This window comes from Manacus candei, unplaced genomic scaffold, assembly GCF_025592945.1.
Source record: "Manacus candei isolate 608988 ecotype Guabito, Panama unplaced genomic scaffold, ASM2559294v1 h1tg000018l, whole genome shotgun sequence".
Classification (NCBI taxonomy): domain Eukaryota; kingdom Metazoa; phylum Chordata; class Aves; order Passeriformes; family Pipridae; genus Manacus; species Manacus candei.
The window spans coordinates 1,987,520-2,002,331 of NW_026138066.1; the positions used below are offsets into that span (position 1 = coordinate 1,987,520).

Here is a 14,812-nt window from a genome sequence, read left to right on the forward strand (position 1 = left end):
TTTTTTTGACATAATTAGTATTACAGTGTCATGGAATAATAAGCTTCAGAGCTCACTGTCATGTTCGTGACGGGTGCAAGCTGCATAATCATGTGTTAGCTTCGCTATTGTAGACAGCTAACAAGCATAAAGCTCTTACTTTTTTTAATTCTAAGCTTCATTGATTTTATCACAACATTTTTAGAATCCTTTACTATTCAGAAGGCTGTGTAAGTTATTTTAGAAATGTAATTTAGTACTGGGATTTTTAACAGCACAAAAAGATATAGTTTTTGAAAGAATGATTTTTATGTTCACTTACATGTGTCTTTGTAATTCTCCTTTTTATTCTTGAAGTTTTTTTTAGGTCCGCTGAACAAAGAATCCAAATTACATTAAGTCTAATTAAAATTCTCTGTCCTGTTTTTTATTCCACTCCATGATAGTCTGTAGGACTGGAAACATTTAACTAAGATAATTCATTGTTTTCAGGCTTTTGAGAAAGTTGAACAGACAAATATTTATGTATGTAATTCAGCAACGCTCCAGTTTGTCAAGAGCAGTTGTAATATCCTCTCTCAAAAAGATTCAATATGATGTAAAAACCAAAAGATGCAGTTCAGCAAAAAAGGAAACATAGCACACATTTTAGAAAGAAATATATAGCATAAAAGGGAATTTTAAGAGGTCTAGTTCAGGGGTACAGCATAAATTAGGTTGTTCCCACCTCCACATATGTGTTTTCTGCTAATTTTCTTTACACTCCACACTAGCAGGATAGTGGGTGTTTCATTCCTGAACTGTGTAAATGATGGTTGTAGTAGGTGGGTCATCCATGCACATCTCATGGCATACCATGGGTTATGGCCAAAGTTATCACTGCCTACTGAAGGCATATCCATATACTCAAGCACATGACTTCCCACGCATAGATTCAGCTTTATCTTCCCTTCTACTAAATTTTGATGTGGGATGTTAAGTGGCTTTATGATGTAAGATTAAGTTATTGTGAAAAATCCGTCTTCTGCTCACTTGCACTTACTGCCCTATATTGGTCACGAGCTGTATCTTTTGAAAATAAAGTGTGTAAAAATCTTCCTTTTTTTCCAGCAATGAACATTCAAAATTTGAAAACAACTAACTTCCCAGGTAGCTGTTTTCAGTATCCACATTTTGGAATCAATGATGGAGACACTGAGGACCTTTTCAAATAACTTCCATATTCCCACAAAATGCCATTGTTTGGCTGCTGTTCTTTGTCTTTGCACAGCTGCATAACACTCTAAAAAGTAGAGATGGTGTGGAGCTGTTCAGCCTTTAAATCAAATGTTTCACAAATTTTAAGCTTTTGTTCATGAATGAATGTTGGTTGACGGTTTTCCTCCATTACTTCCCTGGTAAATACAGCCAACAGTAACTATTTGATGAATGGCCTGCTAATGTTCTCTATGTATTTTAGTAAATACAATGAATTCTCAAAAATTAAGTGATGGAATTTTCAGCAGGTATCACCCTTTGTTAGTTGCACAGATAATGAGAAAACAGATAGGTAAACATAAATAAAGCATTATTCTAACATTCAGGGTGCTATTTTAATTACCAATATATAGCTGACAGATTACTTTTGCAGCAGCATATTTTTTATGATCAGCATATCAAATAATAGATTTGGGCAAAAAACATAATGCCACGATGATTCTAAGCCAAAGGCAACAATCATTATTACTGTGGGTTCTCTAAGCCAGCCCAAAGTTGCTTTGCATTACCTTTAGAAACGTCTCATTGCATGAGCTTTGAAAAGCCTTAACTTGGTGAAATGGACACCTTTTAAAACCACCCATTTATCTAAATGAGCATATATTTGTGCAGGAGTGAAAGTCATACCAATTCTAGAAGATACTATATTATAAGAGATTTTGCATGTTTCACTAGAGAAAATATAATTTAAATTTTTGTGTTTCAGATTTCTCTTGAAGTTACAGAAATGACATCAGAAGTGTCACATGTGAGGATAGCTTCTCCGGTTTCTGTCATCGCAGAAGACAGTCAGATTGAGAGTAGGGCAGCAAATGCTTCAAATAAGGAAATTAACATTCAGTGGTACATTTCTTCTATGGCAAAGCCATCAAATGATACAGAAACTAAGGTATGACTAGGGCAAAGCAGTTCCTTAGGTATTGGAACAAATTAAATCTCATTTCCAATGAATATTTATGTTACGACTGATCAGCGTTTTAATTGAATTATACATATCCTGGTAGGCAAGCTGGACAGCAGGGAGCTATATATTTACTGTGCCTCAAACCTGCTCTGCAGGAAAACAGAATGTCCTGACAGTTTTTTGTTGGCAGGCCAAAAAAAATACTTTGTTTAGCATATAGAGCTTCCAGGCCATGTTGTATTCATGCCTGTTGCAGATCCCTGATGTCTTTAAGATCCCCACTCTGTTAAGTTTGGTTAGAGCTGACCGATACAGTCAAATAATAGTTTGATGGGAAGCTGTTGGAAAAGGAAATATATATATATACAAGGAAAATGGGATTTTGTAAACCTCATTTTCCTAAAGGATCAGACTAAACATGAAAGATAAAAGAGATGGAAGGGCTGCAGGAAAGCAAGAGACTAGGACGTGGAATTTGTTTTATTTTTAGGGAACAATGTGTAGGTAAAATTTCTGCTTCTGCAATAGAAATCCATGATCTCCAAACTTTTTGGCATAGCAGATCAGTGTCTGAATTTCTATTAGACCCTTTTAACACTATTAGTAAGCTATAGATGCCCTGTGGAGTTAATGCAAATAATGTACTTCTTAATATAGTTTTGCAGGTTACTTTAGCATGGCCATACAGGTTAGTAGAGGTCAAGAGACAACTCTTCAGAACACCTAATACACAAATGCCATACCCTTGGCATTCTCCATATAGTCAAAATATTCAGCTGCCCCTAGGAAGCATATTTTCAATCATACTAGCAAACTATTGCAGTGAAAGATGAGAACATTCTGTTTAATTTTCTTATACTGATGCAGCTTTATTAGATTGGTGAGTTATGCACACTTCATGGACTTAAACCTGGTATGATGACAGCCATGCACAAGGCCATATAGGAAATTTAGCTAATTACATAGGGCCTTTGGAAATTCAGTGAGAGCTCTCTGTTCAGCCTAACTTCAGTTGGAACTTTGGACATGAGTGTCAGTGGGACTGATTGACCAGGACAACAGTGGGATTTTGATGATGACTCTATGGGGTATCACTAATTTTCAAACCCACAGAAATTATATTAATAATTATATTGCTTTTAGGCCTTTAAAAACTGAGTATAGCACAAATTCATATGAGGTCACACTCCCCTCGTTTTTAAAGGTCAGTTATCTACAATTTCATCGATACACTGTGTTTGATATTTATTATGATCTTGTATCACTGAAATAGCTCAGGTCTTCTATACCATATTGCATGACACCTTAGCCATTCCTTCTTTTTTACAGGTTTTGCTGCTTTATGCTTATAATACACAGCCTGTCAAGATTAGCAACATCAAGATTTTCAGTTCAATGTCTGTGTTTTCAGGCCACTTGTGGATTCCATTGGCTAGGTAAATAATCACTGACTTTATCCTGTTATTTCATGCTGTATTAAAGATCAGTCAACCATTTAGGATGAGAGAAAATAAAGTACAAAATATGAAAGAGCTATAAATCTTTAAAAGCCTACATTTTTGCTTTTCCCTATAAAAACTGTAAGATGTTGTATAAAGTGTTAAACCCATCCAAACAAATGCTTGTTCAATGCATTAGCATGTTAGTTTTGATTCTTAAAGAACTGAGTAATACGTGCTAATCAGATACACTAGCATAGCACCATAGCAGATCTAAGAAGCAGTCCCAGCACTTATTCTCACTCTCTCACTGGATCAAGTAGTTTCTCCACCTCATATTACAACTCTGAGCATGCAACGATTTTTCTCAGTTGTAGCCCCAGATGCAGCCCTTAATTTTACTTTGTGTGGCATTTTTAATTACTTCTTCCTTGTCATTCATCTAACCTCAAAATTTTTGGGACTACTGAGCAGGTGGAAGGGAAGGAATAACAGGCCAAGAAGAGTTGCAGCCTCTGCCGCTCTTGTACTGGTTGGATGAAAAAAACTTCTTAGGTGTTCCTAAAATAATACTTCTTATAATTTTTAATGTAAAAAGCTAATGCTTTCCATATCTCCACTTTCTTTATTGAAAAACTTATTTTTGTACAATTATGAGATCAGTTCTGAAGTGAAAGAAAATGTAGAACCTAATCAATATGTGATAAAAGCAAGGTCAGCTTAATTATAAACCGAAAACAACAAATATTGTTGTTTTATAACAGCAATAATGAAAAAACCTTGTTCTCTTTCAGAATTATTTCTTTAAGGAAGAAACTGTCTAATCTGAAGGAGCAAGTTGAAATATTGATGCAAAGTTCTAAAAGTTTGTCATCAGCTTTAGAATCTACAGGTTTTCTTGAACAGAGTCCTTCAAAAAACCCCCAAATGAGTGTTGCAAAAGTGCATCTTGATGAAAAAACAGAAGTAAGTTCTGCTCTTAAATATTTCTGGCTTTATTTAAAATGTCTGTTTTGGGGAAATAAATGACAGGTAACTTGGAAGGCAGGCATAAAGACAGACATTAAGTTTCACTCACCCCTTTCAAGAAATGTTGAAATACTTTCATTCTTAATTTAATATTTAACTTTCTGTCTTCCTTATATATTGCTTGTCACTTTACAAAAAAACCAGCATTTTCTCACCTTTCACTTGAAAATAAAGGCTACATCTTCAGGTACATAGATTTGGAAACTGGTGCCTGATTTATAGTAATCTACATCAGAAAAGGCTTGGCTCTGTGTTAAATCAGCAAGGCGATCAACCTGAAAGTGCTTTTTAAAAATCAATTAAACATCTTCAATGCAAAACGGGCAGTGGTGGTTTCTGAAATAAGAACCTTCTAATAATGTTATTAAGAGAGGACTAAAACTGACAGTGATTTTATTTTCATTTTTTCTATGCCATCTTCCTCTTTTCTTTTTATTAGCAAAGCTTAATATGGTCCATAAGCAAATAACTCTCCCCACATACACACACAAAAAAGGTAATTTCAGAATTTTCCATATGGTCTGTTTGAGATAATGTCATTGGAATAGAATGTTGCCACAGCATAACTGCTGCTTGATAAATGCCAAGGCAAAATAGACGTTTATTTTCAAAGTGGGAGACATTTATCATGTGACAGGATTCTCTTTATATCTATTATATGAAATGATTAATGATGTAGAGGCTGTCACTTTGTGTGATGGATGCTGTGAAACAGTGACAGTTGTGCACTGTACCATTATTATGAGGCTGTATTTTTCCCAGCTTGGAGAACAAATGGTATTTTGGCCAATCATAGTTCTCGGGAGGGTAGACAGAGCTGTCCTTTAGTGGGTGTTTCTGATTACCTGAAGGGGTTTGCTCAAACCTTCATTAATATATGTCAGTAATTGGAAAAACAATATTTAGAATACTAATAAGATTAACATGTCATGCATTATACATATATAAATATAATCTTGTCAAGGTGGTTGTTTATAATGTCTTCAGTAAACACGTAGCAAAAGTATGCTCAGTCACTGGATTTAAAACCTGAACCAGGGGCAATTTTGCCTCAGTAGAAACTACAAAGTTTGGGCACTTGTGTTTGTGCAGCAAACACAACTATTTGCGTTGCAGAAAATTTGTATTCATCAGCTAAAGTTTATTTTGCTGTGAATTCAATTAGAATAACCTAAAACTTTAATGTTCTGAAAAATTTTGTAAGGCTGAGCCATCTGATAGTACAGCATTAGTTTTTTCTTATTTTATACCATTAGGAAATGGCTAAAAGGTGTTTATCTGAAGTCAAAGCATTGCTGTCTGTTGTTCCAGCCGTGTCCTCACCATTAACTGAGGTATGCTGTTCTTATTAAGAGTAAAAATCTGTTCTCTACAATAAAATAATTGCTTAGTTAAACTGGAACATGAATTATACCCCTAAGTATCCTCCCATTTTTTCTCATACATTTTTTGGCTTTCATTTGGGTTTTATTTTTAAATACAAATGTGCATGATTACAAACTATGAATATCTTCACTGTTCATTAGAATCACCTTTTCATCCATACAAAAATGTATTAAAGGTGAATCTTGCTTACAATGGTTAACATAGGTTGTCCACCATTCTCTGGTCATTGTTTACCCAGACTCCAGTGAATTTCCATGATGCAATTGCCAAATCAATTTCCTTCCATCCTTGCATTTTTGCAGTTATTCAGGCTTTCATTCTATTTTCTTTAGCTTTCTCTGCCTTGCCCATGACATGTTCTGAGAGCTAGCATGCCATTTTTTTGTCCAGCCTGTTGCATCCATTTTGTTACCCAGCTGTATCCCAGAGGTGATTATGGGAACTGGCCCATAGCGAGCAGCAGTGTGGTTCAGTGTTCTCATCCACTGTAGGGAGATCAGGAAAGCACCACAGCTGCCAGGCCTCAAGGGACTCCAAGGAAGATTTTGGAATTCACTGTAACATGTCACTCCTTCAACTAATCTTCAAATATCTTACCTTTAATTGTTCACAATGGAACGATAATGATAAGGCATCCACTGTAGACTTCCAGCTAGGTAGTTCTTCCTACCAGAAGAAGACCCTGAGTTTTATGTGAGACCAGTTGGGCTTGTAGCCTGTTGCAGAAGAGAGAGTCTGTAACGCTGTGCTGTGTGTCCTGCAGTCCGGTACCTAAGAGTCCGTACTTCCCTTCTATACATACTGCACCATTCTTGCCACCCCTTGTTACCCCTCCCGAAGTTCTCTCTCAAATGACTCTCAGACCTTCATATCACTCAGTCTGGCTTTATCAATGCATCAGGATACACACACATTCATTCTACAAAGCTGCACTTTTCAGAGTCCCACTGAAATATCATCCATGGTAGAGAGAGTTGACAGATACCTAGGGAAAGATACAGCCAAGCTTTCATAGAATCATGGAAACCTCCTGGAACTGTTTTAAATTCTTGTGAGTTCCTTTGACTTTGCCTGCTTCTATTTGTGGGTCTATGACGGAAATGAGGGAGCAGATTTAGTGGTGTTCTTCCAGCAAGAATGTGATGTTTACTGCTCTGTTTTGTTCTCTCTAAGTTCCCCAAGCTAAAATGTTTCAATAGGTGGAACAATGGGCTTTTCATCACAAAGTTTCAAATAAAGACTTCAAACTAAGATGCTTTTAAATATGGCAGTTTTGGTTGAGCAGCTGAAGCCTAATCCTTCAAGATGCTGAGTATCTTCATTCTTCCCTGAAGTCAATGGAACCTGTAGGCTGTTCAGCCCTTCATTATGTACAGCATACTTCAAAGCAGTATTTCCAAACTTTCAGATAAGTTGTAGGCAGGCATTACCTCAGCTAGAGACAGAAAGCTCAGTGGGACTAAGTATACCATGGATCAGTACATTCCCTTTGTTTTCAAGCATTCAGGAGAAGGCAGCAGATACATTGCTTATATGTAGTTTTACACCATTCTCCCACCACATAGTTTTTGTTGCTCATCTTTTGGTGAATTAATTGGACAAAGTCAGTTCTAATTTGTGGTATTTGTTTTCTTACTGTCTGAGCTGTCACACTTTAACTCCTGTCATGTTTCACCTTCTCTTCTTTGATTCTCTTATTTCTGTTCTTGTGTCTTATGGTGCTTTTGATTCAGCCCTGGATTATATTTATAAATGGAAAAAGTGCATTTTTATTGAATTATTCATTTAAAATGACAAAACTGTTTTAAGAATAAAAATTGATCAGCCTGCTTGTTTTCAATGCTTTTAATGAATAGCTATGTCCTTGAGGGAGACAAAGTATAGTATTTGGAAGTTGCAATCTTAAATGTTAAATTTATAAATAAAAGAATTTCATTAAAAATTAACCTCACTAGGTAGCCTACTCCAAGTTATCTTCCTTTAATTGTTTTTCCATTGATATTTAAAACAGCTAAAGAGTTCTCCATGTTCAATGGACGCACAAACCAGTTTTTCATTGCCCTCTGTTTCACCTTTTACAGTTAGCTCAACTCTTTCAGCTTCTCATTTTAGGAAAAGCCTTCCAAATTACTAATAATTCTTGCTGCTCTTGTCTGATATCTTCACTTTCCCTACAGGATAAACTTTGTGAGCAAGACTGTTCACAGAAATTTTCTCCCTTGAATCCTCTTTTACTAGTTTCCTGCAAGAGATGTCATTAACCACTAATTTATACTGAGGCAATAAGTATTTCTAACTTATTTATTGATTGTGGGTCAGAAATCTGGCTTTAATGTGGAGCTATTTGTATTTTTTGGTACCTCTAAACTTAATAAAGTTATTAATTTGGTAGTTTTTCCTTTTTTTTCCCCCAGATCCCATTTGATGTTACTTTGCAATCAATAGCAAGTTTGGAAGATATGTTTGATCCTGCCAATGGATGTATAATAACTGAAGAAAATCTTTTCAATTGGATTATTTCTCTGCTTCACTAAATTCTCATTTGCAGTAACAATAATTTGCTGAGTGCTATAGATGTAGGCTTAATTTCTAATGTTAGAGAAATAGCTTTATTAATCACATCCGGATTTAGCTCCTGATGTGTTTTATAATTTTTATTTTTCTCTTATTTTTAAATATTTAAACCTAAATAGTTTTGAAAATTAGGTGTTTAAAAAGTAGTTTCTTAATAAGAGGATTTTTTAGCTTTTCAATAATTTCTTATTGTTTAGAAAAGCTGAATAGGTCTGTAGCCTTCTAGTGCCTGCTAACAGATACTCCTTTTTCCCCGAAGTTTTATTCTCATCAGCAATTTTTAAGTTGATTTTTCAGTTATCAAAAGTTGGTGTTAGTTATGAGGTTGAGAATTTTTTTGGGACCTAAAATCATTACTGGGTTTGTTCTTTTATATATCTGTTTGGAAATTAGCATTTCAGGTTGTTGAGGGTGCAAGTGGTCATTCAGATGTCTTTATAATTTCAAAGCATTTTTTGGAAAACAAAACAAAACACAACAACCAAAACAAAAAACTCACAACAGATAACCTAACTGCCCCAAGCCAGTACAAATAATAAAATGGTACAATATAGAACATTTTTTATATAATTCTAAAAAGCTAATTAAACCTCTATGTATGTTGCTGTAAATATTATTTTAAAGGGCTGAAGAAACACAAATGAATCGTAACAACAGCCACCTGAGGCAATATGCTTGTCCAGTGTTAGAGATGGAGAACCTGACATGAACAAGTGAGTTAATTGACCAATGCACACAAGAGAGTGCCCATGGCCCTTTGGTTTTGCTCAAATCTCAAGGCCAGGCACTCCTTCACTAGTTACACTGATTTGCTTGCAACAAACAGCAAAAAAACTAGGACATTTGGGCAGATCTGTGAGACTTGTTCTATCACTAGCTATGCTTCAGTGCTGCCATGAAAATTCAGGACTAATAGCTACCATTCCTGGGTTCATTTTCTGTGAAAAATGCCAGTCCCTTTTACTTCAGCCAGGCTCTCCCTGTATTGTAGCCCAATGATAAAACAATAAACTATTTTGAGCTATTTGGAAATTGCAGATTTACCTTGGCTTGTACTTTTCAGAAAAATGTTACCTGGTTGAGTGAAGTTTCTTTGAGGGAGAGAGAGGTAAGATTCAGCATGATGAGTATCTTCAATGTGATCAGTACAGGAAAAAATAGGGTGAGGTTTTCTGCTATTTTTCTCTATTCCTATAAAAGAAAGAAGACTGGATGTATTTGTGTTACATGTAGCTTTTAAAAGTTGTGCTGTTTTTTGTGTCGTCTTTTCTGGAATGCTGTAGGTAGTAGGAAAGTTAGAAGGATTATGATACAATGATAAAGAGAAAGCAAAAACTGAGTAATTGATAGGGAAGGTATTTTTGCAAGACAATTTTAAAACTGAGTTAGTATGATTATTTAACTCAACTGCCTAACAGCCAGTTTGGAGGAGATGCTCCTTAGCATTATTCTTTCATTAAAAGAGTTTATTGTTCTCCAGTGCTTCAAAAAGCAAGAAAGATAAAAATTGACATTACTTATTTTTCTCTTTTTTTAAAAAAAAGCTGTTCAGTCTTTCCTTGTAAAAAGTATAAATCTTTCTTTTTCTCTTCGGGGTCACCTTCAGGATTATCATAAGACTTTTGTGCAGCTCAATTAATATTTGTAAAACACATTATAGCATCAGATGAAAATGGAAGTGAAATTCTATTACAGACAAGGTGTTTTTTCATGCTGCCTACCTGGACCTTGTTATAATTCCTACACTTGAAACAGAAATATTAAATAAAAGGCTTTACATATTCATTTAAAATACATTATATTTTCTGAGATATTTTTGTTGAAAGAAAAATATTTTTCTACCATCTCCTTTAACACAGCACAATAAAATAATAATGTTGAAACACTGACCTCACTGTAACCATAGCAGCAGATTTTATTCTCATAAACACAGGATAAAGTATTCAATGCTGCTTTCAGAAGAAAATATTGGAGAAAACATTTTTCTTTTAGCATATAATTAAACTCTTTAGTTAATATCTGCTTGTAAGGGAGGAAGCTCATATCTAAACATCTCCAGTAATTGCACAGAATAAAAGTATAAAGTTAATTTCAAAGTAAATTGCTTCTTGTTTTATGCATTACAGTATTTTGGGTGGTTTTTTTTTCTTAGCAATGAATGCAGACTAAAGCTTTCAATATGTGAAACCAGAATAAATTTGTGTCAGCACCATTCTCAATTTCCATAGAATACTTGTCTGTGTCACTGTCTCCAAAATAAAAAAGGAAGAGAGGAAAGGCACCTTCTTTGATTTCACTGTGTAAGGGATGTCCCTCCTGCTGTGGGAAGGTCTGCTCTATGATCTGCCCTGTACAACAATGCTGAAGGGCTACTTACCACATGGGCAGCTTTGAACCACTGGCATTTTACCAATTCTTCTCAAATTTTAACTGAAATATTTCTCCATTCTACACCTGTGAAAGGACTGGATAGTGCTTCCCTATCTGCTAAGCTGTGGGACAGGGCAAGGAAAGAGAGAGTAAAGAGCACTGTGGGGGCAGATTGAAAGATTCTGAATTGAATGACATTTTATCTTTGGCACAGCCCCTGGGTTAGGGACAAGAAGGACCTATACGGAACTAAAGAACAGTAAAAAGAGGTGTTCGGGTTTTTTAAATTAATTCGCTATTTTCTGTTCTGTGAACTGAATGAAGCATTCTGTGAACAAAACCAGCTTCTGGTCCTGTAATTAATAATTGCATGATCAAGAACATGTTAGATCTTAAATTGAAATTGAACAGGGAGCTTAATATTGAAAGGTCTGAATGGATTTTGAAATATTTCAGTTTTCAAATACTGTTTCAATATAGTTTTAAGTTATATTGCTCCCTTGAAATAGAGTTGTATATTCAAGGCATTCACAAGATTTGTTTCATGCCTAAAAATATATAGCAACTTGAAATTATGTCTACCTAAATTAATTTTATGATGTGGAAATGAGTAATTTCACACAGATTTATTCAATTGTATGTGACTGGTTTTTAAATTCCACTATAGCTCCAATTCACACTCACTTTTTGTTGGCCAAAGTTTTTATCTAATTTTTTGATGACATCAATCTAAGAAAATAATTGTAGTAATTAGCCTCACTATGCCTCAGTTTCTTTATTTGAAGATAACAGTAATCCCCTCATCAGTGAGGGATTTGAAGTTTTCTGCATCAACATTTGGAAAATATTTTCAGATCCTTGAATGAAAGAGAAAGGGAATTTATGCTATTATTCAATTGAGACGCACTGTAAAAGGCATAGTCATTTGTTTCCAAATCCATTTTCAATGAAATCCAAGAAGAAAGATTCTTAAAAAGAGTAATGATGGAACTAGAGTTAATTGTTGGAATTACAAGCTAATATGCTGAACTAATTAAGCCAGCAGAGAGAGCCATTTATGCTTGCCAAAGATTTCTTTGAGTTAAAAGATACTGAGTACATCATCAAATGAGAAAAGTGAAAATATGAAGCATAGGTTAATCTTTAAAATAGAGTGGGTGAAAGGGTCCACAGGCAAGTGCTGAAGTCAAATATTTACCACTGCAATTTAATTTTCTACTTTGAAACCTCAGAGATAATTAGAATTATTCTCATTTGTCTTCCAGGTCAGCATGATTTAGGATTCTACTTAATGTACAATGAAAAAAAAAAAAGTATGTGTTGAAGCAAATTACACCAAAAATCTCAGTGTCACAAAGTGAGAAACCAGAATATGCTACAAAAGGAATCATCACATGGTGATGGACCTGGCACTATAGTCCTATGTGGAGGGTGAAGCTCTGTGAAGACACAGGGCACCTACAGGGCTGGTTTAGCTCCTGGCCAGACATCCAGAGTTGAAAAGAACATTTCAGCAGCCATCAAAAAATTTCAATGTCCTAGTCAAAGCTCTTTGCTTCTTGGCCATCATGCTTCATTCCCCATGGATGCTGGCATCACAGAGCTAGTATATGGCAGAGCTATTAGTAACAGTCATTAGTCTGTCTATCCTATGAAATTGCTAAATACATTTTATCATCATACAATGCGCATTGTGTTAATTAGCTCTGTTGCATCCTTAGAATTCCAGTACCAGTACCAAGTGGAGTAATACCAACTGTTTCAAAACTGCTTAAAAGAGTAATTTTAAAGAAATCCAGGGGTTTTTTTTCTCTACTGTCTTGACTGGTCTTATTGCCAAGGAACTCTGCAGCTCATCATTCAGAACCTACAGTTTGTCACTGCTGCTACAATGAAAACCTTGTTTATGGGCAACGAGGAAACCAATGTATGTTTAAAGCCAAAAATGTATCAGTATAACTGAAATCTTAGCCTAATCCAAGAATCATTTTTAATCTGGATCTAATTATTATGGGAAAAGAAATAGTACTTCTGTGCAGAAAAAGTTTTAATAATAATAATAATATTAACAATAACAATACAGTTAAAATTATTATATAAATTGCTACTATTTTTACTCCTCCTCCCCTGTGTATTGCTTACACTTCCACTGCTTCCCTGGGTCTGGAGGTCAGTGGTTTCACGATGGTGTGTGTGTGTGTGTGTGAGGAGCTGTTAGGAAGTGACTCCATCACATCTGGAGTCGGGCCAGGAAGAATAAAATGTTGATGTTTTCTTCTCCCTTGCTCTAGGATCAATTTGGATGTGTGTTATGTGTTTGACACGCACCTTGCTCTTTCTTCATGGGTTTGTAGTTTCATGTTACACCTAAATTCAATATATGTGGTATTTTACATGTTAGGTACTTGGGTTTCTTCTTTTTGTTACACATGAAAACTGTTTTTGTCCAGCATGAGGTCTGCAAGTGAATAATTTGTAGCCGTGGGGTCTGCAGTGCCAGAGATGTGCCCCAGCCTTTCTCATCCCACACCTGTACTCCTCTCCTCTGTCCTGAGCCTTCACTCCTCAAGGCCTGCACTGTCCTGCCCAGGCTGCACTTCTCCACTGTGTCATTATGTCAGCTGCGATGCAACTGCTCTCTTTTCTTCTCAGTGCCAGGAAATTGATTGGACCTTTTATGTGTTTTAAAATCTGAACATGCATGCAGCAAAAAGCTTCATGAAAGGAGTGCAACCTGCACTTGGAAGACAGAAGTTACTTCCTTTTGGAGTGCTGTACAAAATCATTAGTCAAAGACTGTGTATGTGGCTGAGATTCCCAGAGATGGGACAGTTCTCCTCATTTGGAAAGCTCCTTGAAGAGGATTTCCCTTCGACCTGCAAGGTAAGTTCCCTCCAAACCAGGTCTGTCTGTCTCAGGTGTGAGGGAACTTTCTCGGGGAGTCTCTTTTACAGCCTTGCACAATTGCTGGGAATGCCCTGCCTTGCACAGGTGGCCCATTCAGTGACAGCACCACTCTGCTCTAAGATTTGGGCTTCTTGCCGCGGTCCCCTCCCCAAAGATGTCCTAGTGGTTTCTTACAAATATCAAGAAGAAACACAGCACAGTGACTGGCATACAAAAATGCCAGCAAAGGTCCTACCAGCAGGAAAAACTAATTTAATTGAGGGGCTGTCACAGAATGAAGCAAAAAGTGCTGATCATGTTTACTTAAAACCCCCAAAATCTCAAATTGTTCAACTTCAAGCCTTCAAGTCTTGGAAAGCAGGTACTCACCTACCTGTCTGTAAAGAGTTATGCTCCACAGTGAGGAGATAAAGAAAATTAGCCAGAGGATATGGTGGTGGGAAAGAAAAGGCTTTAGATTCTCTGTATTGAAGCTAGAACAGAATAAGGAATATTTGCCTCAGAAGTGAAACATGACAGGTTTAAAAGCAAATTAGGACAACAGAGTGAGGGTAGAAGACTTGTAGGAATGCTGTGGATCCCTTAACACTCAGCTATCTGAGAAGGCAGACGATATAAAAGTGATATAAAATGTGATTGGTTAATGAGGATTAATAGATGCAATAAAGACATGATCCTCATTGCTGTAGGGAAATAATAATAACGGCATTTGTATAACAGTGGCATGATTTCTTTTTCCCTGATTCTGAGTTCACTTATGCAGACTAGAAATTAAATGAACCTGGAAAATCAAGACTCTATCAGAAAAGAAAGTAAATCAGGCATTTCAGGTTCTGAGGGTACACAGGGTAAAGACTCACTCGAAACCACATCTCTACAGAAACCATTTTGCTACAGGTTCCATGTCTAATATTCCTTTAAAGACAATTTTTTAGTAAATAAATTTGTGCTTAGGTTTAGAAAGCAG

At 35.9% G+C, this 14,812-nt stretch overlaps 1 protein-coding gene across 4 annotated transcripts in view; it reads left to right on the top strand.

Annotated features, from left to right (window-relative positions):
- Nucleotides 1-9,089, top strand: part of CFAP54 (cilia and flagella associated protein 54) — a 105,937-nt gene extending 96,848 nt beyond the window's left edge. For all 4 annotated transcript variants that reach the window (XM_051784028.1, XM_051784024.1, XM_051784025.1 and 1 more), the window contains 5 exons: nucleotides 1,943-2,125; nucleotides 3,470-3,576; nucleotides 4,374-4,545; nucleotides 5,865-5,942; nucleotides 8,409-9,089. In XM_051784028.1, coding sequence (XP_051639988.1) covers nucleotides 1,943-2,125; nucleotides 3,470-3,576; nucleotides 4,374-4,545; nucleotides 5,865-5,942; nucleotides 8,409-8,528 — 660 coding nt within the window. In that variant the 3' untranslated portion in view covers nucleotides 8,529-9,089. The remainder of the gene's footprint in view (nucleotides 1-1,942; nucleotides 2,126-3,469; nucleotides 3,577-4,373; nucleotides 4,546-5,864; nucleotides 5,943-8,408) is intronic.
- Nucleotides 9,090-14,812: the final 5,723 nt, after the last annotated feature.